This window comes from Jatropha curcas, chromosome 6, assembly GCF_041381405.1.
Source record: "Jatropha curcas cultivar XTBG-Jc1 chromosome 6, XTBG_Jcur_1.0, whole genome shotgun sequence".
Classification (NCBI taxonomy): Eukaryota; Viridiplantae; Streptophyta; class Magnoliopsida; order Malpighiales; family Euphorbiaceae; genus Jatropha; species Jatropha curcas.
Window position 1 is genome coordinate 27,941,931 of NC_143156.1, and position 27,179 is coordinate 27,969,109.

The following is a 27,179-nucleotide window of genomic DNA, read 5'->3' on the forward strand; positions in this document are numbered from 1 at the left end:
ATTGATAAAAATGTTAAAATTCAGGTTTTTTTTTTATCATTAAGCCCATTTTGTATATATGATTTAATTTTGATAAAAACACGCGTATTAATAATTCAGTCAACAAAATCATTTTACTCTTTTTTATCCATAACTCATTAATAAAATTTATTCATTTAATAGTAATTATAAATATTATAATAGAAAAAATAATTATTTAAATATATAACTTATAAACCTTTGTGAATATTATAGAAAATTAAAAAATAAATAATAAGTAAATAAAATAGAACCGTAGATAGTATATTTTTTTTACTAGAGCAGTGATTTTTAGATAAAAATCTTATATAAAATTTGTTCGGATAAAGATTCTCAATCTCGTAGCACTAAAACAAAAAGAATTGAAAAAAACCCAAGAAATATCTATCTGATTTGTAAGTATTTTCTGGGCATATCCAATTGTCCATTAGTATATAATTTATTGGGCATTTCGATGTCATTTTCAGTTCCCAAAAGCAAAAGGCTTCTAGCACTGCGCGTGGAGATGAAACAGAAAAATTATGGGACCCAATTACCCAGCACCGTAAATACGTGAATGCTAGGTGTGGCTTATTCATTTCTCACGCGCCAATGAGGAGCGTTTGTGTTTGACTTTTACAGCTTCTTAGAGGGTGACGTGGCTCAAAACAGACTTGATTGTCTCTACTGCGTATATACGCATCTACGTATTTTTGTTTAGGCCCCATCACCCCCATGTAAACAAAAAGATTAAGCCTAACCAATATGCTAAAAAGAAAAAATCACAATTTTTTTATAGATTTTTATTTTTATGTTTTTACTTTTATATCAAATAGGTATCACGATGCTGTAATTTTTTTTTAAAATTGAAATTTGATAGGATGAATAATACAAATTATATATTATTTAGCAGAGGTTTGGCATAGATCGAATTATAATTATTGTTATTTAACAATAAAATGATCTTTTTTTTTTTTTAACTCTAGGTCTGTATTTATTCTATCTTGTACACAGGAACAAAATCAAAATTGAATTGATCAAAATTTAAAAATCAAAATTGAAATTGAATTACGATGAATGGTTCTCAATTTCAAATTAAAAGTAAAATAGTATGTTCTATTATTTTTTAGAATCATAACCTCCAATTACGAATTATAATCATATGTTTCTACTTAATTTTTCAACTTAAATAATAAAAAAAAAAAGTTACTAGTTTTTTTAAACGAAATTTTAGATTTTTTCATTAAACTCTCTTATTATTTTTTTTTCCACAACACTAATAACTACTCTGCTTATGATTTTAATCCTTTAAATAAATCTACCATGAAATATAATCATGTTTTAGTTCCATGGATTCACAACTGAATGATATGAAATTAAAATAAAATTACTGAACCTTTCAAAAAATAAAATAAAAATAAAAATTTTTAATCAATTTAATGCTTTTAGGTATAACTGTAGGTGTTGATAATATTTTTTTTTCAAAAAAAAATATTATTAATATAAATAAGATTTTCAACATAAATTTAATTAACACATAACACAGCTTACAATAACTAAGTAATACCCATGATGTGAGAATTTCATGCTTCAAAAGTCAGAGCTGTATGTTAGGCCCAGCTCCAAATACTTAAGACTAAGGAGGATTATAAACTGTATACAAGACAAATAAATTAAAATTTCATTTGAATAAATGTGAACTTAAAATACGAAATATATATATATATAGAGAGAGAGAGAAAATGTATTTATTTTTTAAGTAAAACGTCATATGACAATTTGAGTTTTATTCGTGGATTATTTGAGATCAATTTTATAAATTTATTCTTCTTTAATATTATAGGTTATATAAAAAATTTATATTTAAGCTTTGTACTATATAATTGTATTTAATAAATCTTATATAATTTAAATTTTAAAAATCCAAATTGTGATTTAGCCCCGTATTTTTTATGAAGAACATATTTTATTTTATTGTTTTTGATGATAGAAAGTTATTATATTAATGAATTTAAACTTTTATGTTGGTTATAAAATTTATTATCATTGATTTGATATAAATTAAATAACTGAATTTGATATATTTTAATAATCGAATGTAAATGTCTGTTTCATAAATTAGATTTTATTATTCAATATTCTGTTTTTAAAATAATTATTTTCTACATGAAGTCTGTTACACATTGTCACTGTTAATCTTTTACTTATTATTTATACTCCTATAATTATTTTTATATAATATTATTGATTGTAAATTTTCTTTTATATTGTTCATATTTTTATAATATTAAAACACGATTTCATTATGAAATTGGTATAAATACAACTGCCAATTGATAAAACGATAGTAAAACAAACCTTCTTTCAAAAATTCTAAAATAAATGTATGTTTAATATATATATATATATATTATTTCTTCATTTTTTTAAGTAAAATCTTTTAAATTATAATTATGTGTTAAAAATAAATATTTTAAAATATTTTCAGAAATCTTATTATTACAAATAGGTAAATTAAATTTGTTAATTTAATTTTTTGAATGGAAGTATAATATTGATAGAATTCTTCAAGCCTACATGGCCACATATATATATATATATATATATATATATATATATATATCCTAAATATTAATATTTAAAATATCTATAGGATATTTTTTATTTTATCAGTCAGAATTGTTAATTTTTAAAAGTAAATTATATTAATTGAAATTATTATTTAAGTGAATAATCTTATTATTTTAGTTGTATTAGATAAATCATATTAATCAAATTAAAAATTAAAATGAATAATCATATTCATTTAATTATTTTACGCAAATCATATTAATTAATCGATTAATAAAAATAGATAACCATATGAACTTATATTAATTAAATCGATTAATAAAAATAAATAATCATATTGATTTGTTTTAAAATTAATTAAAATAGCTAGTCATATTAATTTAATTTTTTAAAAATCAAATATCGAATATTACAATTATTTAATATTTATTTATATTTTTAAATTTAATTTTTTACTTGATCATAATTAAAGATATTATATGCTACACAAATTTTCACTAAAGTCAATTTAGAAAATCTTATTATTCCGTTATTTTCACATATTATAATATATATTATAAATTGATAAATTATAGATATTCAATATTTATTGTATTAATGTAACTTACAACTTGTTTGAAAATGTTAAAGACACGTAAAATTTCTACATTAATAAATATTTGTCGAAATTTTGAATGCGAGAATTTGTACTCTCCAAATTTGTCTTTCTGAAATAAATATATAATTAATTTAATTAACTATAAATACCAGTGAATTATGTTGTCCAGGTTTACAAATTGATTAATTTCCATAATGGAAAAAAAAAAGAAAAAAATGATGATAAATCCAAAATTAAGGCCCTGTTTATTACAACAATAACCAACTGTCAACCTACCACAACCCTCCTGTCTCACAAGGCCAAGTTAATTAAGATTTAAGACCGCGTTTGAATATGCAATATTAATTAAAATCTCTCGTGCCTTGAACTTCTAAAATGACAATTTTAAAAATACAAAAAGACGCTATAATATATAAACTAATAAAAACAACAAATATTTCTCAAAAATAGAAACACCAAAGTTGACTATTTTGATATATATTTTTAAGTATGAATTATAAAAAATAAAAATAAAAATAAAACTAAAATTTATGTAATATTAAAATTTTTTTATCCGAGAAGGGGCATTAGTCATTAAATTTAAATGTTCATTCATTCAAAATTTTTATTTATATAGTAACTCTTATGAAATTTCATTTTCATTATTCGTATTTTAACATTCTCGAAAAGTTATTGTTGTTTTGATATTATTTTGACAAGCATTAATCTTATTTACAAGTTATATTCTTATCATATAAAACAATTCATTATAATTTCAAAATTACTCGGTGAAGAGACTCATAATGCATGTAATAACTCAAACATACTCTTATTTGTTGTAAATTAAAAAAAAAAACTCATAGATAATAAAACGTTTTACTAATTATATTCATAACATACATGAAAATATAATTTTTTAATGTAAGCTGATATGATAATTATAATATATTTACTATGTAATTTTAGTAAAATAGAACAAATTATTTATTAAAAAAAGGAACAAATTATCTATGTGAAATTAATTTTGTGCCATATAATTAATCATCTATATATAATAATTATCATAAATAACAAAAAGTCTATTTGTCATTCTATAATAGTATAAATATAATTTTTAATTATCTCAAAAAAGCATCATAAGATTATTATTATTATTATTATTATTATTATATTAAACTACTGTATTATTAATGTATTATTATTATCATCCATCTAAAAAAATCTTAAACATTTCTGTAATCTTGCCAAACCTTTTAGCAAAAAAGGAAAAAAAAAAGGTTTTATAGTTAAAAAAGAAAAGAAAAAGAAAATTTATGCTATCAATTTGGCATTAAATCACAGGAAATAAAACCCTAAAGACCCTGCTGTAAGAACAAATCCTCATAGAATCGATCCCTGCCGTAACTTCATAAATCCAACGGTTCAGATCTGCCCATCGCTCGTGCTTATCACTCATCTCTTTCAGCACTTCAGTCTCTCCTCTCCCTGTGTCTGTCTCTGTTTCGCTCTCTAAAAACATGGCTGCTTCTGTCATTGATCATCTGCAACACTCTTCACTGTCAATCTAGTCTCTGTATTTATTACCAAATTTACACTCTTTTAGCACAATATTAGACCCCTAACATAAAATCGACGACTTTTTTTTGTTGGTTCCTTAAGATTTTTGAGTTTGATGGCTTCTTCGTTTTGATCAACAATAACAACTTTTGTGAACCTAAAACACAAACCCAGCTCAATTTTAGTCATTGCTAGCTTAAATTTAGCACCAAGTTTCAATCTTTACACTCACATCTAATGATCACAAACACTTATTCGCAGATTTTGCCTGATATATCAATGCGATCAATGCTTAAAAACGAGGATTTGGGCAAACTGATTAGGGAGCAAAGGCTACAACAAGAGGCAGCGAGTGACAGAGAGAAAGAACTCAATATTTATCGAAGTGGGTCTGCCCCACCCACTGTAGAAGGGTCTTTAAACTCGATTGGAGGTTTTTTTGATGCTAGTGGGTTAGCTGGTATCAAAAAGAACAGCAAAGGTGGGTTCTTGAGCGAGGAGGAGATAAGGTCTGATCCAGCTTACGTTAATTATTACTACTCTAATGTTAACTTGAATCCAAGATTGCCGCCTCCTTTGTTGTCGAAGGAGGATTGGAGGTTTGCACAGAGATTACACGATGGTGGAGTTAATTCTGTGGTTGGGGATAGAAGGAAGGGAAGTAGAGGTGGCAATAATGAAGGGAACAGGTCACTTTTTGCGGTGCAGCCAGGGTTTGGAGGGGGGAAGGAGGAGAACGGGAATGGTGCAGGAGTGGAGTGGGGAGGAGATGGGCTGATTGGATTGCCTGGATTGGGCCTAGGAAGCAGACAAAAGAGCATTGCAGAAATCCTTCAGGTGAAACTTGAATTTTCAGTGTCTTGTGTTGTTTTACTGTGGTGTTTGAGAAACTAATTGCTCGTGAGATTTTTTAAGCAGTTCCTTTTGATAACTTGATGATGATGTTTATTTTGCATGGTATTTTGAAGCATAAAGTGCAATTTAATATGATGGTTTTTTCTCTGGATTATGTGAGGTAGATGCTGTCTTGGCTTTGATTATAGCATATGAAACAATGATGATTATTTGTCAGCAGCTGTTCGAAATTTTTGGTGATGTTTAGATTCTATGGCTTCATGATTTTCGTTCTCTCAATATTGTTGCCTGATATGTAAATTTTATGCTTGTTTTCTGGAGTAACCTGTTCAAGCAATTGCTATGTGTCATATAGCTTGTTTACGGTGTTCAGGTTACTGATGTATTGCTCTTTAAATTGGTAAGTTCTGATTATTGTTCTGTTACTTTTTTGGTTCTTTTTCGAGAATTAATTCCAATACCATGGATCTTGATTCGATAATGTGGATAATTTTTCTGCTTTTCTATTTATGCAAGCTTATTAAATTGCGCCATGTTGGACTGGTTAATCTTGCATTATTTATTGCCAAAATTGTTATTGTTTTTATTGACACTACACTGATGCGTATTTTAGTCTTCAGCAATCTTATATGGGAGGGGAATGGAAGCCTGTTTGCTTGATTTTTGGCTTCGTTTTTGTAAAATTTGATGCAGTGGAGTTTGATAGTAATAATTTGAAAGCCAGTACCTGTTGTTTTATTCTTCTTGCTATTGAAGTGTTTTTCTTTATTTGATGCTTTCTCTCAGAGTTCTAAGCATACCTGGATATTGTTAAGACAGCATCAATGTTATTTTCTTTATCTTGCCTTTTTCTTCTCCCTTTATGCAACTATTATTTTGTGACTTTGGGCAAACAAATACATAAATGTATATTTACAAGTTTTTATTGTTTGTTTTAAGCTGAAACAACAATTGCTTGCTGGAAAGCGTGATTTTGACAATAAATTTAAAGTTATTGATTAACCATTCTCTAGACGTTTCTTGATTTTCTTCGTCTTTCAATTTCTCTTGGCTTGTTTGCTTGCTTAATGATTTGATTTTGCAATGCAGGATGATATGGGCCATGCAAATCCCATCTCAAAGCATCCTTCTCGTCCAGCTAGTCGCAATGCATTTGATGATAACATAGAATCTTCTGAAACCCAGTTTTCTGATCTTCATGATTTAGCATCTGCTGATGCTTTGCGCTCTGTTGCGAATAAACAGGGCGTCCCTGTGGTCTCAAATGTTAGTGCAACAGGTTCTCATACCTATGCTTCCGCTTTGGGTGCTTCCTTGTCACGGAGCACTACACCTGATCTTCAACATGTAGCAAGAGCTCCTAGTCCTCGGATTCCACCTATTGGGGGTGGCAGGTCCAATTCTATAGATAAAAGAGAATCGAGCAGTTCAAACTCATTCAAAGGTGTCTCATCAAGCTTGAATGAATCTGCTGAGCTTGTAGCTGCTCTTTCTGGATTGAATCTGTCAACAGTTGATGAAGAGAATCGCTCGATTTCACAGAGCCAACGTAACATTGATGATCACCATAATCTCTTCAATTTGCAAGGTGACCACAATCTGAATCACGTCAAGCAACAGCCATTTTTGAATAAGTCTACTTCGTCTATTAACTCCTATCTAAATGGGCCCTCAACACCAATTCTCAATGGCAGAGGAGGCTCCCCTTCTGACCCCCATAATGTTGATAACATGAATTCTGCATTTGCAAACTTTGGTTTGGGTGGGTATCCTATGAACCCTTCATCTCCATCCATGATGGGAAGCCAGCTTGGGAGTGGTGGTTTACCACCTTTGTTTGAAAATGTTGCTGCTGCATCTGCAGTGGGAGGAACTGGATTGGATTCTAGATCACTGAATGCATTAGGACCAAATTTAATGGCTGCTGCTCCAGAATTACATACTCTCAGCAGAGTTGGAAATCAGACTGCAGGTAATGCTCTTCAGGTGCCTGTTATGGATCCCTTGTATCTTCAGTACCTGAGATCGAACGAATATGCTGCTGCGCAGCTTGCAACTCTCAATGACCCTTCTATGGAAAGGGAGTACCTTGGTAATTCATACATGGATCTACTTCAAAAAGCTTACTTAGGATCATTGCTTTCTCCTCAGAAATCACAGTACGGTGTTCCCTACCTTGGCAAATCCGGAAGCTTGAATCATAATTACTACGGAAGCCCAACATTTGGTCTTGGCATGTCCTATTCTGGGAGCCCAATAGGGGGGCCCCTTCTTGCGAGTTCTCCTATTGGATGGGGCAGTCCTGTCAGGCACAATGAACGAAACATGCGTTTTACTGCTGGGATGAGTAATCTGCCTGGGGGTGTCATGGGATCTTGGCACTCAGAATCTGGTGGTAATCTGGATGAAAGTTTTCCTTCCTCTTTGCTTGATGAGTTCAAAAGCAATAAAACTAAATGTTTTGAACTGTTGGAAATTGCGGGTCATGTTGTTGAGTTCAGGTATATATCTCTTGGTCAAACTTATGTCATTTTACTTTGGCCCTTGAGAAACTTAATTTTGTTCTTGTACAATATCTTTTGATGAACAGTGCTGATCAGTATGGGAGTCGATTCATACAGCAGAAACTTGAAACTGCTACAACCGAAGAGAAAAACATGGTTTTCAATGAAATTATGCCCCAAGCCCTTTCCTTAATGACAGATGTCTTTGGTAATTATGTGATTCAAAAGGTATTTTCTCATTACAAAACCTAATTTGCCTATGCTTATGATGGTCATGCTGGGCCTTTAATAATGATATGTTTTTATATGCATAATCATGTCTTGCAATCTTAATACACACAACATAAAAGCAATGACTTAGGCATGGCATGACTGTTTTTTGTCTTCAGTTTTTTGAGCATGGATCTGCATCCCAAATAAGAGAACTGGCTGACCAGCTAACTGGGCATGTTCTGACTCTTAGTCTTCAAATGTATGGTTGTCGAGTGATACAAAAGGTATGTGTATTCTTTCCCTCCTTGTGATACTTGCTTTGTGAGATTCTTGCTTTTTTTCAACCCCAGTTGTGCACTTCTGCTAGCTTAAGGTAGAGTTGCTACAGAGTGATTTTACCTTGTGCCTTTGGGAGTAAACAGTTTTTTTTCCTACCCGGCTGAGGTGAAAGAATCCACTGAAAGCTTGTCTGCCTTGTTTTCAGTGATACTTCACTGACTGAGGTAGGGGAATCATCTAAAAGCTGGTCCCCAACCCCAAGAATTGTGAATGAGGCATCACTTGTAAAAGATTCTAAAAGTGTCTGCAGGATTCAGGAATCCATCCCCACCTTCCCCAGACAGCTTCTTAATAATTGATTTTGGTTAAATTGCCTAGACCAGTAAAAATCATGCCTTTTTTCATGTTGCATCCCCTGAGTTTTGGATATTTTTGTTCACCACATTTGAATATCTGGTCTTTTGTTCACTTGAAATTCTTTAATTTCTGAAAAACTATGGGACGGTAAGTAATACTTCCACATGTATTGGATTTTGGTTCTGAAGCACCATTGTGTATTTTGGCTCGTTAGTCTGGACGTGTTAATTTTGCTGTTTTCTTTCAGGGAAAATGTCTTTAAAAATTTTGATCTTCGTAATAATCGAGTGATATCTCTTGTTTCACATTAAAATCTTAAATTTCACTTTTTGATAATAATAGAAGATCATGATAATAGAATGATATGTTTGGATTTCACTCTTTGATCTTGATAACCAGGCTATAGAAGTGGTTGAACTGGACCAGCGAACAAAAATGGTGGCAGAGCTTGATGGTCATATCATGCGCTGTGTACGTGATCAGAATGGGAATCATGTGATCCAGAAGTGTATTGAATGCGTACCCGAAGATGCTATACAGTTCATTGTTTCAACTTTTTATGATCAAGTTGTGACACTGTCTACTCATCCATATGGTTGTCGGGTCATACAGGTTTATATACTTTACCTCTATACATGTATTTATAACTATATGCATTTACATCTATGTATCAACATATACATAGATTTTTGTGTATGTGTCTGTGTATATGCATGTGTATTTTGCATGTGTGTATATCCTTGTTTGTCTACTTATAAATGAATGTCCAAGAGTTATGATTCTAATTTGGGACAAAATTCTATATGACAGAGAGTCCTTGAGCACTGCCATGATGCTAAAACCCAGCGTATAATGATGGATGAGATTTTGCAATCTGTTATCATGTTGGCACAAGACCAGTATGGAAACTATGTTGTACAGGTTTGTTGTACTTATATGAATGGTGCTTTTGAGATACATCTATGTTATCTCTAGGAAATATAGATTGAGGATACTGAATATTGACGATTAAAAATGAAGATAATTATTTTTTAGTTTGATATGTTAGTAAATATCTGCTGCATATAAGAAAGGCTAGGAAATACCCATCAGTGTTCGGGATTATTCAAGCAGTTTAGCATTTGAGACTGAAATGTGAGAGATTCAGCCCCATCAGTGTTTGTAGGTTGAACTATCACTGCTTTGTAGAATTTTTTGCTTGGTGAGATATTTATTCATTCTACCATTTTATTCTTTGATAGGCAAGTTCATAAATCTACCTATGCTTTTGTGGTTGATGTTAGCAAACTTCTTGTGGCCTTCCATGACAGTGCATTATTTTGATGATCTCTCTAGCCTCATGGAACCAAGTTGATTCAGTTGATAAAAAAAAAAAAAAAAGATATTCCTCATTAAATTTGAGGAAAAGCACCTTGGTAGATCTATTAAATGAGCATAAAGAACAAACAACAGCATACCAATGAAGGACGGAACTTAAATGTTTCTCATTTTAGTCCTCAACCATTTTTCCCATGGAGGAGTTGGTGAGAAAATTGATTATGCTACTTACTCATTTTGCAATTGTGCAACTGAAATCTACAATATGCAAATGAAATGATCTAACCTTTCTATAATTTGTTTGATAAGATATCTAATTAATCTGCACGCTATAACTTATAAAGCTAATAGCAATATCACTTATTTCTTGTGCTGGTGTGTGCTTACAATTCCCACCACTGACCTACATATTCATTTATTTGGTAAATTACTGACCATGGTGTCACATGTAAAGTTTAAAGCAAAATATAATTTGTCACCCTTCAAGTGCCTGAAATATTTTGGCCAGTATTTGCTTTTGACATTCATGTGATATTCCAATTAGACTGAATGTATTTCTTTCCGCCTGTGATGCAAATTAAAATAATAATAACTGCCATCTTTCTCCCCTTCATTTACCCGTGGAGACTTACACATTCTATGTACTTATTTGTTTACCTATTCTCAACTACTCTGTTCTGATTGATTGCACCAATATTACAGCATGTGCTGGAGCATGGGAAACCACATGAACGTTCAGCAATAATAAAGAAATTAACAGGGCAAATTGTTCAAATGAGTCAGCAGAAGTTTGCCTCTAATGTTATAGAAAAGTGTTTAACATTTGGTACTCCTGTAGAGCGCCAGACCCTGGTGGATGAGATGCTTGGTACCACTGATGAAAATGAGCCTCTTCAGGTATCCATTAGCTTCCTATAACTAAATAGACTGAGAATGCTTAAAGCTTTTTACTTCTTTTCTTTCTTGAGTATCTTTGATTTATTTTCACATGATAGTAAAATCTTAGAAGTACATTGCTGGTCTGGAAGGGGCCTTTTGTGACATGTTCTCTGCCCTCTCTATATTCCTTTCAATTTTATATTATCTCGGAATCCAACAGACGTTCATCGATGCTTGTCCAACCCCTTCGCTACTTAAATCACTATCACCCCAAATAGGGAAGTCCTTCCCCTAATTGTATCAGATTAGCTTTTTTTTTTTTTTTTTTTTTTTTTTTTTTTTTTTTTTTTTTTTTTTTGAGAGAATTGGTAATTGCAAAATTAGATTACTGTTATGCTGACTTGAGAGGTTGAGTGCACTACATATAGAAGCAATTGAGTGGAATGTTGTGTTTTTCTTCACAATAAAGGGTCATTTCTGTGTCCGAGTGGAATATTTATGCATTTGGCATTTTATTCATGGGCCTATGACAATGGGGTTGACATCTCTTCCCTCTAGTCCATTTGATGAATCCACTTGTGAATGACAAAATTCTCATTCCTAAAATCCAGTTATTTCAAGTGGTGCTCTCATTTTTGCAAAATTTTTTGTTTAGCTCATTTAAGGTGTTCAATGACCTTATTTGCTAATCTCTCTTCAGGTGATGGCTTCCGAATTTAATTTTGTCTTAAACTAGTATTCATTAGTATTCATTTTGATTTTTGTTTCTTGTTCTTGCAGGTTATGATGAAAGATCAGTTTGCTAATTATGTTGTACAGAAAGTGCTGGAAACTTGTGATGACCAGCAACTTGAACTAATCCTTAACCGGATAAAGGTTCACTTAAATGCTCTGAAGAAGTATACTTATGGGAAGCACATAGTTGCGCGTGTAGAGAAACTTGTTGCAGCTGGAGGTAACTCATCTACTCATTTTATCCTGATTTAAAAAAATTTGATCTGATTTCCACATATTTGAACGAAAGTTGGCTAGAAATTTTTTGTGCATTATGTTTTCATTGCCAATTACCGTGTTCTTTTAGTGCAGTCATTGTTTGACAGTTGATTAATGGCTTAACTGGACCAGATGAGTATTATATGGTGTTCAGTGAGTCGAGCAAGGACTTACATTAGAAAAAATGTATGATGCAGTTGAGCATCATAAAGAAAGAGTAGCTAGAAAAGTTTTGCACTTTAGCAATTGCAAAATACTTACGAGAGTTGCTAAAATGAACTTTTTCCTTATAAGCCCTTTATTCCCTATGCATTTGAAACTATTTTATCATCATTCATCAACCAAGTAAAATTAGGAAGCATAATTTCAATGTTTATGTATATAGCTTATTACTTGAAGATTTTTCAGTTCTTCGGCCGAGTTTTTCCTTTCTTAATGCTAGTACTTGCTAACTCTTGATGAATTATATGTTGCATGTTCACTTCCTAACAAGTGCTTATATCTTTTGCAGAGAGGAGGATTAGCATCCTTACCCTGCACCCTGCTGCAGCTTAGATGTCATAGGAGAAGTTGTACAGCTAACTGAGGATAGTACGAGTGCCTCTTGCTTTTCTTCTTTCTTTTGATATCTAGCAATGGCTCCATCTATTTATTTGGATAGATAGGAGCTTAATGAAAATAAAAATTGTCAGTTGTACTTAAAACTGTACATTGTTAGTTTGAGGATATACCTTAGATTCAGGCTAGCTGAGGGTCAGATGGCGAACATACTGATGCCCTTGCAGTTGCAGAGGAGATAAAATTTACTGTACAAGTTTTAAGGGTGTAAAAAAATGGAGGAGGTAGTGGATTTGCGATCGTGACTGTACAAAATATTTACCTGGCAGAGATGGCCTTTGTGTTTAGGAGAGTCTGGAATTTTTGTCATGTTTGAGATTGTTTATTTTTCTTTTTTAAAGAACTCTTTACCCCCATTTTCATGGTTTTCATGGTTGCGAATGTATCATATGCAGATTGTTTTTCCATCTACTCGTTTGTGTTGTGGCTGCCCATTGCTTTTAGCATTTTATTTTATTTGAGCATCACGTTTATTTTTCTTTAGAATTAAAATACGTTTATTTGTTTTTGTTTATTGTTTTTATTTTATTTCACAATAAGGTTCAATAATTAAGTTTTTGTACAATTATCACTTCATTTTTGTTTTTAATATTTTTACTTTAATAACGATAATAATAATAATTTTACCAATTAAAAAAATTAAAAATTATGAGTGAGTTCTTTAGTGGATATAATATATTTGCAGTTACAAACTTGCAGTCATTACGATTATTGAATGTTGAGTGAAACTGTGAAGGAAAGAGATGGAAATGATGAATGAAAATAAGCATTCACATGGGAAAGGAATAAATAAAAATGAGGAATAAGGTCCAATGTTGTTCCTTTAACTTGAACGTGATATACACTTTATTCAAAAATTAAGTTTTTTTTTTTCAATAAATATTCAGTTTTGTTGTATAATTACTCATTTTGGTTTTTGCACTAAACGAATAAATTTCAAATAATTATTTATTTTTAATAATAATAATTGTAGTAATAATAATAATAATTTTATCAATTAAAACTATTAAAACTAATATTTTATTCTTTTGTCAAGATTTAGGGCTTTTTGTTTGTTAATTTAGTGCGAAGTTAAAGGCGATAATTATATAAAAAGTTCATTTTTTGAAACTTTTGATTTCACGTTCGATTCTTATCTACGTAATCATTTAAATATAATTTGTTTGTGATGCCTTTAATGGGTTTTATGATGGATTTTGAAACTGTTGTAACTGCTATCAACAGTGCATAATTTATAATAATCATTATATAACTGCTGTCAGTGCATAGTTTATAATAATCATTGTATAACTGCCGTCAACAGTGCATAGTTTATAATAATCATTGTATAGTAATGAATGAAAAAAAAAAAAATCATGTAAGTTCAAGTGATAAATTGAACTTTATTTGGTAAAACAATAGCAATAAATCATTAGTTTAACCCTATCCGGAAAAGATTAGGGAAAAATGATGACACTTGATGACAATTAGTTTTCATTAGCAAACTTCAAAATTACTAAACAATAGAAATATGAAAGACCAAAAATACTACTACATTTTGAAAGCTTCTCTCCTTGTGCTTAATTATATCACGACACCATCATTAGGAGGACAAAAGGTAATAACATACCTAGGAGCCTTACAAGTCTTAAGCCCTGAAGCATCATCATATGCAAAACTATAAGCCCTAGGACATATTGCCTTAAAAAGATGAGCAAAAATACTAGGTTTACAACTTTTAGGATCTGCATATTCCCCTGTACAACAATATCTATCAGTTTTAGCAGCCAAACATGCACTTTTACAACCCACCACCTTTCCTTGTCTCTTCACAGCCAATCTTTCAGGGCAACAGATATTCAAATCCACCTCACAGCCGGCGACACCACATCCTCCGCCACCACTACCACCTATAGGCACCATAGAAACAGGCACATTAAACCCATCAACTAAACTAACATCGTAAAAATGTAAGTCGGAATTTGGAGTCCCAAATGTCATTTCTACTAAAGATGTTGGAGGAACACCACCATTGCCTTTGCATTGTAAAAGGCCTGCACAGTCTCCGGTCAGACATGAACCTTTTCCTGTGTTTTCATCAAAGCAACAGCCTTGTCTTGGCCAGATTCTGCCTGACCATTGCTCAGGGAGTCCAATAACTGTCTGTTCGCCGGCCGAGAGTTGGAAACCGCCATCTCTTGGTGTTTCTTGGCCTGCAGTGCCAAGAATTCCTGGCCATATGCTTTCTTTGCAGTTGTTTACTATAACGAGTTCAGTCCCATCTGCAAGAAAACAATGAATCAAGAACCAAGATAAAAAGAATTTAAGAAATCAAAAAAAAAAAAAAAAAAAAAAAAGAGCAAGGAAGGGAGTTCTTTAGTGAATATAATATATTTGTAGTTAGAAACTTGCAGCCATTGAGATTATTGAGTGAACCTGTGAAAGAAGAGATGGAAATGATGGAGAAGAAGAAGAAGAGGAGGAAGAGATTACAGGAAGTTGCAATAGACATTTGATTTAAATTTTTTGGAGAAAGGAAGTTTGGTGGTTTCTTGTTTATAGGTAATAGGAGGTTACTCCTTATTTTTTGCAGCAAGAAAGGACATTTTTTTTGTGATTTTAAAAACAACAGCTTGTGGAAAAAACGGTCCGCTAAGCTGTAAAGGATGTGTAAAATAACCGTTAATGCTCAGTTGGTGACGTTTCACTTTTATTTTTTCAGTTTTGCTTGTGTGAAAGACTTAAAAGTATAGTAAACAATTGGAATACTTTGCTAAATCATGAAAAAGAGCCTCTCTTTGCATTGGGAAATGCAATTTTTAGATCTATATCAGGGTTTATGAACACGGTGGAGAGGCCTCGATTTAATTTTCAAAATGACGGAATTTCAACTCGAAACTTTATGCGTTGAAAAATTAATTAAGCATTACCTGATTGGCATATATACAATCTGTATTAATATTTTACATATTGCACCACATGACTAGCATGTCATTTTTATGTTCTACTTTTTTATTTAAAATTTTATTTGAATATATATTCTATTATGTTATGTTTTTATTATTAATTGTATTTCACTAATATCATATTACAAAACTAAAGCTACTTGAATCTATTGTAAAATATATATAAATAACAAAATAAAGTTTCAAGTACACTTTTAGAATTGTAGAAGCTTACCTTAAATATAACATGAATTACAAATTGACCCGTCCATGGCACGGACTTTCAACTAATTATATTTGTTAGATATTTCATTTAAGTAAAATATTTTTACTTAAATGCTTTTAATATTTTTTTATTACACAAATGAAGTAAAAATTATAACTTAAGAAATAAGTCTAATGAAAAGGTAATGTATAGTAAAATTACAATTTTATAAGAGATTCTTTTGAGTTAAAATTAACATTTTGTCGATTAAATATCTCAATTAGAATCTTTTAATTAGTAAACCTAAGAAATATATAATAAAATTTTCAAATAAAAGTAGGTAAAAATTATATAAATGAAAAACAAATCACGCTAAGACAACATTTTAAATGAATCTAAGTGTTTGATTGGAAAAAAAGAAAGAATTATTAATATTTTTAAACAAATCATCACTTACGTCTTTTTATATAGTTTGGAACATATATGATCTAAAACAGTTTATCTCGTGACTACAGAGGAAATATTGCTCCACATCCCGCTAAAGCCTCTGTCACATTTTATGGGCTACGATAGATATTTAACATGAGAAAAAGAAACTGTTTGGTTGTCGGGAAAATGGAGGAAAACAAAGATAAAATATCAACTTTCAAAAAAACTGTCACGAAGCAGAATCACTCGCGCCGGTTCAAATTAGGATCGCCGGTCATCGGCTGCTCCACTCTGTCTCTTCTTATTTAAGTTCCAACCGTTTCCGGTTTTTTCGCCAGATAACCGGAACTTCCGGTTTCGTTTACTTTTCCTTTTCCAAAGCCGGTCCGCTTCCCACTTAACCGGATGACCCGGTAAAAGCCGAACTAATTATGGTTAAAGCTAAACCGGCTAACACGTTAAGCCCTAACCGGTCGGTCCGGTCACAGACCCTTTCGGTTTATAACCCATTTCAACCTCCTTAACTCGGTTTTGTTAGCAATTGTCTCGAAAACAACATTGAAATCCAAGTAAGTTCTGTTGCTCTTTCTGTGTCTTTTCATGTCCTGTTTTATGGCTTTGATTTCTTAGTTCTTATATGTTAGAATCTTAGCCAACGCTAAAAGGTAATGTGAAATAAGCTTGTTTTATCAAGGAAACAACAGGGAAAATTAGGTTCTTGTCTTAAATCCTTGTTACACAAAAAAGATTATAGCTTTAATTATAAGTATAAATGATTATTTGATTCTTAGGGTTTGGTTTTGATGGATGCAAATTTAGAACCTATACCTATTACTTCACAAAAACATGATCCAGCATGGAAGCATTGTCAAATGTTCAAGAATGGAGAGAGAGTACAACTAAAGTGTATTTATTGTAGCAAAATTTTTAAGGGAGGAGGAATTCATAGGATTAAAGAACATTTAGCCGGTCAAAAGGGCAATGCGTCAACTTGTTTACGAGTTCCTCCTGATGTTAGGCTTATGATGCAACAAAGTTTGGATGGAGTTGTTGTTAAGAAGAGGAAGAAGCAAAAGATTGTGGAAGAGATCACGGATTTAAACCCTGTAGTTGTCAATGAGATAGAGGGTTTTGGTAACAATCATATTGAAGCTAATAATGGGATGGATTTGATTGGAGTTTCGAATGTGATAGAGCCTAGTTCAAGTTTGTTAGTTGTTCAAGAAGAAAGAACGATTAGTAAAGGTGGGGAGAGGAAGAAGAGGGGAAGAAGTAAAGGTTCAGTTGCAAATGAAAGTGCTGCTGGTACTATGAATAATAGATTGGCATCAGGTGCTAAAAGATCGAAAGAACATGCCCATATGGCTATAGGGAGGTTTTTATATGATATTGGGGCACCTCTAGATGCTGTGAACTCAGTTTATTTTCTACCAATGGTTAATGCAATTGCTTCAGGAGGATCTGAGGACGGGATGCCTTCATATCATGATCTTCGTGGTTGGATATTGAAGAATTCGGTTGAAGAAGTGAAGACAGACATGGACAAGTACATGGCAACTTGGGCAAGGACTGGTTGTTCAATTTTGGTTGATCAGTGGACCACATCAATTGGCAGAACTCTATTGAGCTTTTTGGTTTATTGTCCTGAAGGAGTGGTATTCTTGAAATCTGTTGATGCATCTGATATTATAAATTCATCTGATGCTCTTTATGAATTGCTTAAACAAGTTGTGGAAGAAGTTGGATTTAGACATGTTTTGCAGGTGATAACTAGAATGGAAGATCAATATATTGTTTCAGGGAAAAGGTTATCCAATACTTTTCCTACTCTATATTGGGCTCCTTGTGCTGCTCATTGTGTAGATTTGATACTTGAAGATTTTTCAAAACTTGAATGGATAAATACAGTAATCGAACAAGCTAGGTCTATTACAAGATTTGTATACAATCACAGTGTGGTATTGAATATGATGCGAAGGTATACTCGTGGCAATGATATTGTCGAACCAGGACTCACCAGTTCTGCTGCAAACTTTGCAACATTGAAAAGAATGGTTGAACTTAAGCATGCTTTGGAGGTAATGGTTTTTTCACAGGAGTGGGTGGATTGTCCATATTCGAAGAAACCAGGGGGATTAGAGATGTTAGATTTGGTAAGTAATCAATCATTTTGGTCGTCTTGTGATCTGATAGCCCATTTAACATATCCTTTCTTGAGACTTTTGATAATAGTTAGTTGCCATAAGAGGCCTGCTATGGGGTATGTGTATGTGGGCATGTATCGAGCAAAAGAAGCCATTAAGAAGAAACTTATAAAGAGGGAGGATTATATGGTCTACTGGAATATTATAGATCGTTGGTGGGAAAAACAAAGCAACCTCCCTCTTCATGCTGCTGGTTTCTTCCTTAATCCTAAGTTCTTTTATAGCATTGAAGGAGATATCCACAATGACATTCTGTCCGGGATGATTGATTGCATAGAAAGACTGGTTCCCGATGCTGACATTCAAGATAAAATTACCAAAGAGATACATTCTTACAAAAGTGCAGCTGGAGATTTTGGAAGGAAGATGGCAGTAAGAGCTAGAGACACACTGCTTCCTGGTGAGGGTTCTTTTTGTTAATTGAATTGCCTTCTTGCTTAAAAATTCATATGCTTACATTTGTAAGGATTAGAAGTTCCTAGGAGGGGAGGTTGATGAGTGTGACTAAAATTTTTGTTTGCACATGCATGGAGCTAAGATGTTTAGAGGGAATAGGAACCTTCCATTTTTTTCTATTGCATAATTGATCATGACACAGCGGAGATGATTTTTATACTGTGCATGACTTCTTATATTTGGTATGACAAGAACACTTTTCTTTTAGCGCTTAGCTAGGCAGGATCAGTACTTCATAAAGCCTTCAACGAAATCCCAAAATGTTGAATATCCGATTGCAGACTTTGTAATAATGAGTCCAATCTGGTGTCCATTGTACATTGGATCAAACACCTTCTTTGCATGTCTTGCCACTATGTCGGGTGCAGAAATTTTGTTTTAATAGAATGGATTCTGTTGCAAATAATATGTTACCTCTTAGATTACTATTTATTTGATTTTTTTTCTTGCTGTAGCTGAATGGTGGTCAACGTATGGAGGAAGTTGCCCAAATTTGGTGCGGTTAGCTATTCGAATTCTCAGTCAAACCTGTAGTTCAATTGTGTATAAGCAAAATCAGATTCCTGTTGAACAAATACATGATACAAGGAATTGTTTGGAGCGTCAAAGACTCAGTGACCTTGTGTTTGTTCAGTATAATTTGCAATTGAAACAAATGTAAGTTTTTATCGATGCTACTGAATATGCTTATTGATGGTGCTAGAAAATTGGGGGAAACAAGGTATAATTTTTCTGGCTACCAATTCTTTTACAGGACTGGTGTTAAGAACAAAGAACAAGATTCTATTGACCCCATTTCAGTTGACAGTATTAGTACTTTGGAGAACTGGATCAGGGAGAAAGATTCCAGCTCAGAAGACTATGCAAACTTGGATTGGATGGCACTTGATCCACCTTCTTCTAATACAAGGCTCCATGATGAAGTTGAAGAGTTGGGTTCAGGTACTTGTAATTCTTCCTGATGTGAAAACACTACTAAGGAAACATTATTTTTCTGGCAAGCTAATTCTGCTTAGAGATGCATTCTTGCTAATTAAAGTTATTATATGCAGGGTTTGATGATTATGAGATTTTTAAGAGAATCAAAGACACTAAAGAGGAAAATGTTGAAGACAATAAATAGAACGACTTTCAAGTAAACATTTTATTCGAAGTATGCAATTGGATTACTGCTTGCCCACTATAATTCACTACGAGACGTTTTTAATTATCTGACTTTATTAAACATTAACATTAGAGACAATTATAAGATGTAAATGGATTAGGTTTCTTTAACAGTAGAGATTATCACTATGAAGATTAGGCTAGATTATGGTGAAAAAGATTTGATAATGCCACAACTATTGCTTGATGATTGCAGTGGATTCAGTATCTTATTGAAGCCATGAGGAGTCAAAATAGTAGGTAGGTAGGTTTGATGTTTGAGAAAAGTGCATTGTAGACCATAGATAGATAGAAAAGGCTGTATATTAAGTATGCTATTGTACACTTCATCTCATAAATATTCAAATAGATTTATTTTAAGCATTTCGAATCTAGAGAACATTGAGCCTATATATGCAATGAGATTAATGATTTTTGTCTTAAGAACATGTTATTTTAATGTATTATATAGCATTTGACAGGGAGGAAGAACATGCTCATCATGAAAAGTACTTAGGTCCTTTTTTTTTCCTTTTTGTTCTCCATTTGGAGCATTGACCTTTATGTAGTGGAGAATTCATCAATGTTTAGAGAAAGTAGCAAGTGATAATACGTAAGCCACTAATTCATGAGGGATTGGTGATTTCTTTCTTTTCTTGTTTTGCTTCATACTTAGAAAAGTTCGAGGCGTGATTGGTCTAAAGCAAAGTTTGATATCGATTTTACTTTCTTTCAATTAATACTTTATTTGATGAGGCAATTGCATCCCTTTCCCACTACCATCCCCCTAAAGGATTACTTTATGCATGTCCTTCAATGTTTTGGCTGCTCTTCCATTTAGCAATTTTAAGGTCAAATGGTGGCTTCACAATACCTTTTCACTAGTGGGAGCAACTTTTGACTATTTTCTTCAGGAAAATGTGAATTGGTCCAATTGGATTTTGCAGGGTAATAAAAACTCTAATATTATTGCCCACTGTGAGGTAATAATTCTCTTCTCATGGTTTTCCTTTCAGGTCATTCTAATTTGACAAATTTTCCAAATCTAGTATTCTCTTCAAGATTTTCCTGAACTTTGGCACCAAAAACCTAGTGTACTCCCCCATGTGTCATCAGAAAAATGATATTGACTTCCAATTTCTCAACTTAAATGAGAAACATCTAAAGGTTAATTCTTGTGATTAGTGTAATGATCGATTATTTTGCTTCATCGCTCGGGATGTCAGGGATTTCTTTTTCTTTTTCTATTTTTCGCAATACAAGAGAATGGCTAAAACTCGAAAAAGTAAACTCGAATAGATACACTGAAGCCAAATCCAAGGACAACGCAGTTTTCTGCAGTGCAGTATCAGCATGCAAATCATATTACAGAAAGAAACCACTCAATCTAAAAGCTAAAACTTCCTGTTACTTGGATAAAGTAATTAAGATGCTTATTTTTTTTGTTTCTTTCCTTGCTTCATTTGATGAAAATAGATGGGAACAGAAAATAGTATACATGGTCAAGCTGAGGCTATAGTATAGATAAAGAAGCCGAGGTAGTTGGCAAGGTTGCAACTAACATTTATTAAAAAATGTTCATCCATTTAAATATTAATCAACAAGTTGTAAGTTTATGAAATTCGTATATTTGGAATATGTCTTGTTCAGTCACACTCAGACAAAACTACTGGTTGGTTTTCAGAGTCTGCAGCCTGGTGGTTGGCACACAAATTTTTCAAAGCAAAAAGCATATTAATAATGTGAAACTCCTTTCTCTATTCCAAACCCATATCTTGAAATATTGTGACAGATTCAAAAATAGCAATATCTACGTGGAAATTTACAACCCAGAATGGAATATCAATCAATTAATTTACATTTAAGAAAAAAGAAAGAGATATATAGTCATCATATGTGTACAGAAAAATCTTGATACTGGAAAAAAAAAAAAAAATTGTAATTAGCTCTCTTTACCATAACTACCTACCTTCTCTACCAGAATGTGAAAGAGGTGAAGCCGAACTAGCTTCAACATCAATATCCCCAAAATCACCTCCAGAAGACCATGTACTACCTTTCTCAAAATTTGATGACAATGGATACGAGTGCACAAAATCCTCAAATTCCATGCTACCACTACCACCATCACCCTTTTTACCATCATATTCATCTGGGGCCGCAACTGTCTGGGGCAATGACGCTTCTCCTTCCAAATAGCTCACGACTTGCCTCATCGTGGGCCTCTTTTCGGGTGAACTATTAGAACATATTAACCCTAATTTCAACACAACAATAGCCTCGAGATCATCAAACTCGCCATTTAATCTTGAATCAACTACATCAAGAATTGCACCACTTCTCCACTTATCCCATACCCAATCCACCAAAATAAGCTCCTCTGGCAATGCTTTAGGCTCAATAGGCCTCCTTCCACAAACTGCTTCAAGCAATAGTGCACCAAAGGCAAAAACATCTGAACTAGTAGTAGGCTTGCCTGTTCTTGTTAGTTCAGGTGCTAAATAACCCAATGTGCCTACCACTCTTGTGGTGCTAGGATTACTACCCCGATCGTATAATTTTGCAAGTCCAAAATCACTAAGTCTTCCATTTAGTTCAGCATCTAACAAAACATTGCCTGCTTTTATGTCTCTATGAATCACAGTCTGTTCCCATCCTTCATGCAAATACAGAAGGCCAGAAGCAACACCTTTGATGATATTGAATCTTTGTTTCCAATTGAGAATTCTTTTAGGTTCATCAAACAAGTACTTGTCTAAGCTTCCATTAGGCATAAAATCATAGACAAGTAGCAAATCACCTCGTCGGCGACACCAACCAATCAATTGGACTAAGTTTCTGTGTCTAAGACGGCCAATACTAGCAATCTCAGATACAAATTCTTTCACACCTTGCTTAGATTCATGAGAAATTCTCTTAACCGCAACTTCAGTATTAGAATTTGGTAAAGTTCCTTTATAAACTTTCCCAAATCCACCAAACCCCAAAAGCTCTCTGTCTCTAAAACCCCTGGTTGCTTTTTTGAGTTCCTGATAAGTAAATCTATGAGGACCAACATCAAACTCCCATTCTTCTATAAAATCTGCGTTCTTGAGTTTCCTAATTAGGTAAATAGATATACCAATAACTAAGATTATAAACACAACAGCAGAAGCTGTGACAGCAACAATCAGGACTGTATGATCCTTTTTAGGCCCAGGAAGAGAAGGAAGAGAAGCTAAAGATAAAGACTGAGCAATTCCATTTATAGTAAAACTCCATCCAAGAATATAGTGTGTGCTTGCTAGCAGACCAGTTGATGAAGAGAATCCAACAAACATATACTCTTTGAGATAAGGGGAGAGATCTACTTCAAAAGACAAGATGGGAGATCTGGGTTTTATTGAAAAAGGTGAAAGCCTAACCTCTACAAGATTCTTGGAAGAATCATAATCAACCCAAGATTGAATAACCGTTCCCATCTGTAGATTTAAATTAATCTTTGTAGAATTATCGAGAAAATACGCAGCAGGAGCAGATTTATTTGATTCCAAGCTATTTATATCAATACCCACATGGTTATCATTTATATCACCAAATTCAAAATCCCTAACCGTATCAAATTCAACTGCAAAAATGTGATTGGAGAAATTACCCATATCACTTGCATTGAGTAAGCCAAGGTACTGACTTGGAAGACTACCTGACAAGTCCTTCGAAGGAGAGATAGTGAAAGCAAAGCCATGGCCACCAAGCCGTGGGTATCCAGGAACTATAGCAAAAGCAAAGGCGGTGGAAAAGGAGAAAGCTTTGCCATTACTTGAATTCTTGAACTGGATTTGATTGGAGTAAAAGGCATGGCCTTTTAAGCGTTGAGTATTGTTTGTTAAATGAAGTATGCCATTGTCTTCAATTTCTGCTCCATCATATAAGCTCATGTTGTTCTTGGCATCACTGAAGCCATTAAAGAAGAGCTCATTTAGCTGAGAAAAAACTGGGTTTAAAAGAAAAAGAAGAAAAAACAAGAAAACTTTGAGTTTCTTGAACATTATAGACAGAATTAGAGAGTTCTGGAACAGAGGATGTTCTATGGTAACATTTTATTTTTGTACGTGTTTAAGTTGGCTTTGAAAAAGAAGTAAAAGAGAAAAAGATTAGTGGGTGCTTCTTGGATGGTGGAGGGGAGATCTGATATATTGCTCACATGGGGTTTCACAGACAGTGACTGTACGCAGCAGAGCACTAGAGTCCATTTTGGCTTCACCCACTAGTTTGAAAACATGGAAGGTAAATGCTATATTTGCTATATATTCTTGGCCGGTCTGAGTTGGCTAAGCTCATATATTAAATATTGTCCTTGGAGTTAATTTCACAACCAAAGTCTACTATTTTCTCATTTCCTTGTTAACTTAATCACTACCTAGCACAAGTCTAGTCTAGTTGACTCCATTTCATTTTAGTTAACCAACTCATCCACAACACACTTTCGCATTAAACGCAAATCACTTCTACATAATTTCTTCAGGCCGGAGGGACGGAGATGTGAACAGTAAAAACCATCTTCTCCTTTAGTTGTTTATAATTATAGAAAAATATTTTTGGCCAACTTGGATCCCACGCAAATTTTAAAAGGATAATACTCACCTCATCAGTTGTAAGAAAATAATTTAACGAAAATGAAAAATAATGAAATTGCGGAGATTTAAATTGATAATTTTTTTTATTGAGTTGAATTTATATCAGATATAGTTGTACCGTTTAGAAAGACCCTATTTTGGTTGTTCTCAGTAATTATATATTCATATTTTAAATTTTGTTTAATCAAATTTATAGATAGGAAGTATCATTATCAACAAGACATCAATGCTAATTCATATTAAGGTAGATATTATTTCATAATTTTAACCTAAGCAAACCTAACAATAATATAATATAATAGTACTTTGATAAAGACATAATCCTTCTTTATAAACTTTGACATTACATTAAAAAACACTAGGATGAGGTGTCTTCACTCTAAATTTCTCTATGAACATCATAAATTTGAGTTTTTGCAACACATATTGCACAGAATAAATTTGTGGTAGTTCCCAACACATTCAATTTTGTGTCCAATTAGAAAAATACACATAGTGAATCTTTTTAATCGATTGTTTTCATACTGTCTTGATGACAACCACTCATTAAGACAAGACCTTTCAGAGTACAAAAGAGAGTTTTGGGGCTGTCTAGATTATGCTCTATCTGTTGGGGGCTCCACCCTTCAAAACACCACCACCTCCACCATTTCTTTTTCTTCAAAAACCCCTCATTTTGTGTTGGAAAATTGGTCTCTCTATGCAAAGGCAGCTCACAGGAAATGTTTTTTTGTGTTTTCCAATGAGCTCTTAAAAAGTCGGTGCACATCAAAAGACAATACAATGTGATGAATTTCAAATTCTTTGTTGTATTTATCAAAAATTGAAGTGATATTTTTCCTAACATATCTTGGAGTGGAAAAAAAAAAATTTAAATACAAATAACGATTAAATCACAAATTATTACTAATTTAAAGTCTAAAATTAAGTTTTGACTGAAATTTTAAATTTCAATATTAGCTCTTCTCGGATTAATTAATTATAGTAGAGATATCAACGAGTATAATTTAATTGAGGGGTTAAAGTCGGAATTCTATTTCTAAATCATGGTTGAAAATTTAAAAATTTTACATTAGATTGTTTGGTTTTGAGCTTAAATCATGTTGATTTGTACTTTATAGTAATTAGGGTTTACTTGCATGAGGGAGATATGCGTAAGCAATGAGCCAAATTCTAAAAGTGATTAAAAGACATTTAATGCTTTAGACAAGGGTGGTTTGGAATTAGATTGTCTCCACCTCACTTAACCACCCCCAATTTGTTTTCATGGAAGCTTCCAAAAACATCCTTAATTATTTTTGGTAGAAAGTATTAAATTATTAGTTAGAAACTTGATATAGTAACATAAATAAAAGAGATTTTGTAATAGAAAACATTACTCTTGTTTAATGAGATAATTATGTCAAACTCTTAATTAAAAAAGATATTATTCCTTCCATCTCAAATTTTTATATAGAAATTAAAAAAATAATTAATTTTTCTAAATTATAATAAAATAAGGGTAACCCATTTATCTCAAAATTAAAGGAAAATTGTGAAAATAGTTATTTTATCTAGTATAAATAAAGATAAAATTGAAAAAAGATAATTTATTACTCTTTAAAATTCTTAAAACGTCTTATATTTTTTGGACAAAATAATTACTCTAAAACGACTTAAATTTTAAGACGGAGAAAGTAACAATCTAGTATCTTTGCGATAAGGAGTTCATCACCGCTTCAATTCTTGTCATACATTTTTATTTTTTATTTTTCTGAGAATGAATTAACAAAATATGAATAATTTGATTATTAAAAATACTTTAAACGTCTTATATTTTAGAATAAAATAATCACATTAAAATGATTTATATTATGATTATATAGACTTAGCATAAAGAAAAATAGCCAATTGGAAAGGGAAAAGAAAATCAAGTCAAAATTTTGTCAAGCACTAAACATGGTCATTACTCCAATTTCAAAAATTAAGTATTTGATAAAACTGTGTTCTATGGCAGTGGGTTTTGCACCAAAAATTTCTCTGAAACTGCAATTGATGCTCAAAACGACAATGTCCAAAGCTTGAAGATTGATTCGTTTCTGGGTTTTTATATTTCAAAGCACAAGTGGCCTTATAAATAAAAGGTTGGTGATATATATGAAATAAAATAATAATAAAACCTAGTCATTTGTTTGGTGTTGATTAATTATTTATTTAAATTAATTATGTCAGTCATATGTTTATCCATAACTGATATAAGAATGTGTAGTTAAATACATATTCTTTGTCGTGAAAAGAATATTAAACTCAAGAAAAAAAAACCAAACATTGTGAATTTTTTAAAGCAATTTGTGAATTTCCAATTTTTTTTTCCATTTTCCAATTTATGAAAATAGGTATGGGATTTTATATTTAAGGCAATTTATTATGTGCAATCACAGCTAAATCTTGTATTGTAGATAAAAAGAATCCTTAATTTTATAATTAACTTATTAATTAAATATGA

At 32.2% G+C, this 27,179-nt stretch overlaps 4 protein-coding genes across 5 annotated transcripts; 2 read left to right on the forward strand and 2 right to left on the reverse strand.

Annotated features, from left to right (window-relative positions):
- Positions 1 to 4,526: 4,526 nt before the first annotated feature.
- Positions 4,527 to 13,128, forward strand: LOC105647376 (pumilio homolog 1). Of its 2 annotated transcripts, XM_012233450.4 has the most exons (10): positions 4,527 to 4,718; positions 4,964 to 5,539; positions 6,647 to 8,058; positions 8,148 to 8,289; positions 8,451 to 8,558; positions 9,310 to 9,522; positions 9,721 to 9,831; positions 10,930 to 11,124; positions 11,887 to 12,061; positions 12,611 to 13,128. In XM_012233450.4, exons 2-10 carry the CDS (start codon positions 4,982 to 4,984, stop codon positions 12,652 to 12,654), a joined length of 2,958 nt encoding a protein of 985 aa, XP_012088840.1. In that variant the 5' UTR covers positions 4,527 to 4,718; positions 4,964 to 4,981; the 3' UTR covers positions 12,655 to 13,128. The 2 variants fall into 2 exon arrangements, with proteins under 2 accessions (XP_012088840.1, XP_012088832.1); XM_012233442.4 differs by having other exon boundaries at positions 4,527 to 5,539.
- Positions 13,129 to 14,167: 1,039 nt separating this feature from the next.
- LOC105647369 (thaumatin-like protein) lies at positions 14,168 to 15,302 on the reverse strand. Its single transcript, XM_012233429.4, has 2 exons — positions 15,133 to 15,302; positions 14,168 to 14,978 (listed from the first exon to the last, which is right to left on the reverse strand). Exons 1-2 carry the CDS (start codon positions 15,206 to 15,208, stop codon positions 14,281 to 14,283), a joined length of 774 nt encoding a protein of 257 aa, XP_012088819.1. The 5' UTR covers positions 15,209 to 15,302; the 3' UTR covers positions 14,168 to 14,280.
- Positions 15,303 to 16,788: 1,486 nt separating this feature from the next.
- On the forward strand, positions 16,789 to 20,462 carry LOC105647362 (hypothetical protein). The gene is made up of 4 exons (XM_012233417.4): positions 16,789 to 18,879; positions 19,391 to 19,592; positions 19,690 to 19,877; positions 19,988 to 20,462. The coding sequence occupies exons 1-4, from the start codon at positions 17,079 to 17,081 to the stop codon at positions 20,056 to 20,058; spliced, it is 2,262 nt and encodes a 753-aa protein (XP_012088807.1). The 5' UTR covers positions 16,789 to 17,078; the 3' UTR covers positions 20,059 to 20,462.
- A 1,391-nt stretch (positions 20,463 to 21,853) lies between these two features.
- Positions 21,854 to 24,347, reverse strand: LOC105647354 (Concanavalin A-like lectin protein kinase family protein). Its single transcript, XM_012233405.4, has one exon. It carries the CDS (start codon positions 24,104 to 24,106, stop codon positions 22,040 to 22,042), a length of 2,067 nt encoding a protein of 688 aa, XP_012088795.1. The 5' UTR covers positions 24,107 to 24,347; the 3' UTR covers positions 21,854 to 22,039.
- Between the last annotated feature and the right edge of the window lie 2,832 nt (positions 24,348 to 27,179).